Here is a 3,485-nt window from a genome sequence, read left to right as displayed (position 1 = left end):
AGCACATCTGCGGGGGCTCCCTCATCCACCCAGAGTGGGTGCTGACCGCCGCCCGCTGCCTTGGGCCGTGAGTGGAGCCTGCCGTCCCCTCGGCGGGTGGGAGTGGGGGTGGGGACGGGCAGGTGTCCTGTGTGCCGGGGGCCCCTCCCGGGATTCAGGGAAAGCCCCGGTCCTGAGCATCCAGCCTTACTCTGAGAGATGCCCGTTCCTCTCTCCAGGGAGGAGTTGGAGGCCTGTGAGTTTAGGGTGCAGGTCGGGCAGCTGAGGCTCTATGAGGATGACCAGCCGACGAAGGTGGTTGAGATCGTCCGTCACCCCCTGTACAACGATAGCCTGTCTGCCCAGGGCGGTGCGGACATCGCCCTGCTGAAGCTGGAGGCCCCAGTGCCGCTGTCTGAGCTCGTCCACCCAGTCTTGCTCCCGCCTACCTCCCTGGACGTGCCCTCGGGGAAGACCTGCTGGGTGACCGGCTGGGGTGACATTACGGACAACCGTGGGTGTCAGCGAGGCTCTCTGGGGAGGACGAGGGGCTGGGTCTTGAGGAAAATCCCTCGCTCTGTGGCTTCTGGGACCCCCTTTGCAAGCCCAGGTTTTGGATGGGACGTTTCTGTGACAGATGTCAGGAATGGGGACTTGCTCTGGGCAGGCAGTTTTGGCCACCGCTCCAGACCCGGTGTTTCCCAGCTCCACTCTGCCAACGGCAGCTGAGGCCAGGCTCCTCCACTGTGGACGGAGGGTTGCTCCGGGGTCCTGAGTCCTGCAGCTTTGCCCTTGCTTCCAAGAGGAGCCCTGTGTCCTGGTGCTGGGCTGGTGTCCATACCCTCAGATGTCATGTGGTCAGATCCTGACTATAGTGGACTTCGGGAAACTGAGTCACTGGGTCAGGATTAATGGGTGGGGGCTCCCCTGTGCTCTCTGCTGAAGGTCGGGGAGGCCCCGCATTGGGTGGAGTGAGGTCTTTGTTTTAAGGAAGAGGCAGGGCCCCCCACGTCCAGGTTCAGCTCCATGTTCTCCCCACAGAGCCGCTGCCCCCACCCTACCACCTGCAGGAGGTGGACGTCCCTATCGTGGGGAACAGGGAATGTGAGCAGCAGTACCAGAATGAGTCCTCAGGCAGCGACGACAGGGTCATCCAAGATGACATGCTCTGTGCTGGGAGTGAGGGCCGGGACTCCTGCAAGGTGGGACCCCAGCCCCACCCTCCCTCCTCCGTCCCCCTGCCCACCAGCCCCGTCGCTGTGGGTGAACGCAAGGGCTTTGCTGAGCATCTCTCTCTTCACAGGGCGACTCCGGGGGCCCCTTGGTGTGCAGGTGGAACTGCACCTGGGTCCAGGTGGGGGTGGTGAGCTGGGGCAAACTCTGCGGCCTTCGTGGCTACCCCGGCGTGTATGCCCGCGTGACGAGCTACATGTCCTGGATTCGCCAGTACGTCCCTCCGTTCCCCGGACCCTAGCTGGGGTGCAGTGGGGTCTGCATGATCCAGGAGGCCCCGTCTTCCTTGTGGACACTCCTGCTGCTCCCCAGTCCCAGCCTCACCCTCCCGCGGGTCTCTGCCCCGAGACCCTCCTGCTCCTCTCAGCCTCTCCAGGCTCTGTGTTTTCCTGGCGGCAGGAGGCTCAGGGAGCAGGGGAAGGGCCCTCAGAGATGAGTCGGGAGTGGGAACAGAATCCCCGAAATCCTAGACGGCTTCTTGTGACTTGACTCCATTAAACAGTGTGGAAACCGCTCCGGGTCTGCGGTGTGCGTCTGGACTGTGGGAACAGCTGGGGGTCACTGAGTGGGGTGGCCAGGCTTGGCTGCAGAGCCTGGGTCCTGGCACTCTCAGGCCAGGCAGGAGAAGAGGGATGGGCCCCAGGGCTGGGAGGGAATGGCTTCCTTTCTGCTGCACCCCCTCCCCCACTGCGCACAGGTCTGTCAGGGCCATTGACATTGGAGCGTCAGTCCCAGGCTGATGGACTTCCCCTTCCCTCCGCTTTCCAGAGCCACCTCCTCCTAGAATCCCCGGGCCCTGACCCACCACCAGGGTCCTCCTGGTCCCACAAGATGTGGCCCTGAGAGCAGCTGGCATGGTGCGGGGTCCTGGTGCCCATGGGGACCGGTTCTTTCTCCCAATGCCCCAGGCCCCTCCCCCTAGACAGTGTTTCCAGCCAACTCTAGACGTTCTCCTCCTCTTCTGGCACAAAATCCTCTTTTTTGGATTTCAAATGTCCTAAGTCAAGATTCTCTGGTTTGTGTTCTGCAAATGTGATCCCAGAGTCCCAAACCCAGACATGCTTCCTACAGGGGCTCTGTGGGCCCGCAGGTTCCCATGACAAGCACAGCTTCCCTGGGAAGCAGGGGTCCCCTGGGCACCTCTGGATTTTCTGGCTGTGACACGTCCTGCTGGTCACCCTGGACACCTGGCCTGGGGCACAGGGAGACGCCTCTGAATGCCCAGAGCCTGCGATTCTTGGGGGGTGCTGGTGAAAGCAGAGGTCCCTGGGGGTGGCGGACAGCACAGTGGGGAGGGGTGGACAGCTCAGGGCCTCATCTGTAACCTGCCTGGTTTCTACCTGACTCCAGGCCCCACACTGGCCCCGCATCCCTCGGGAACCTCTGGGACAAATGACTTTCGTGGAAAGAGCCTGCTGTCTGTCCTGAATCGGCCGTGGGGTCCTGTCCCCGTCTTGAGCTGCATCGGCCTCATGCTGTGTGGGGTTGGTTGCGTCTCCTCGGCTCTGTGGTGATGCAGCATGGTGGCCGGTGCAGTTGATGACGCTCTGATTAATCTCTGTTTGAACCCAGAGCTCAGAAGTGGGTGCTGGGGCTGCTGAGCCGGCAGAGCAAGGGTGTCCAGAAAGGCGGGGGGGGGGGCCACATCAGGGCCACAGAGCCACTCCCTCCCCGCTCACCGTCTGTGCGCGGCCTGCGGGAGGTCAGCCCCACAGAGCTGGCGTTCCCTGCAGGCATCCTGGGCTGCCCTTCTGTGTAGGCCCCAGAATCTCGGGCAGAGCTCAGCTTAGGGGGACCTGCCCCAATACTTCGGTCCCTCCCATCGGTGCCAAATGTCACTTCGGGAGCCACGCGGCAGTTCAAAATCTGAAGGCTTGAGAGCTGATCTCCATCCCGTGTCGTGGATAAATCTTGGTGACCAGCTGGTGCTTCTGCCCAGAGTCAGCTCCCGGGGGCTCTCAGGCCATTTCCTCCCCAGCCCCACACCCCATTCCTGGCAGATGCAGTGGGAAGAGGTGGGTCGTGGAGGGGTGCACAGGCACCCCCCCAGACCCCGGGCATGGGAGAAAGGGAGCCCCTTCCTCACTCCTGGAGACCCCTCAGCTCAGACCCCTGCTCTGGTCTGAAGATTTGTGGATCCCCCAGATTCAGATGTTGAAGCCCTGACCCCCAGTGCGATGGGATCGGGAGGGGGTGCTTTGGAAGGTAAACAGGGCATTCGTGCCCTTAAAGAAGGGACCCCAGAGAACTCACTCATCCCTCCCAGCCTGGAG

The 3,485-nt window shown here is 62.6% G+C and overlaps 1 protein-coding gene across 1 annotated transcript in view; it reads left to right on the top strand.

Annotated features, from left to right (window-relative positions):
* LOC108519366 (mastin-like) overlaps window positions 1–1,667 on the top strand; it is a 12,239-nt gene extending 10,572 nt beyond the window's left edge. Inside the window, exons 2-5 of the mRNA XM_017858287.1 lie at window positions 3–67; window positions 219–493; window positions 1,021–1,181; window positions 1,283–1,667. Coding sequence (XP_017713776.1) covers window positions 3–67; window positions 219–493; window positions 1,021–1,181; window positions 1,283–1,453 — 672 coding nt within the window. The 3' untranslated portion in view covers window positions 1,454–1,667. The remainder of the gene's footprint in view (window positions 1–2; window positions 68–218; window positions 494–1,020; window positions 1,182–1,282) is intronic.
* Window positions 1,668–3,485: the final 1,818 nt, after the last annotated feature.

This window comes from Rhinopithecus bieti, unplaced genomic scaffold (assembly GCF_001698545.2).
Source record: "Rhinopithecus bieti isolate Rb0 unplaced genomic scaffold, ASM169854v2 scaffold_47707, whole genome shotgun sequence".
Lineage (NCBI taxonomy): Eukaryota > Metazoa > Chordata > Mammalia > Primates > Cercopithecidae > Rhinopithecus > Rhinopithecus bieti.
Note: the sequence above shows the minus strand (reverse complement) of the source record. Positions and strands in the feature narration are given on the sequence as shown.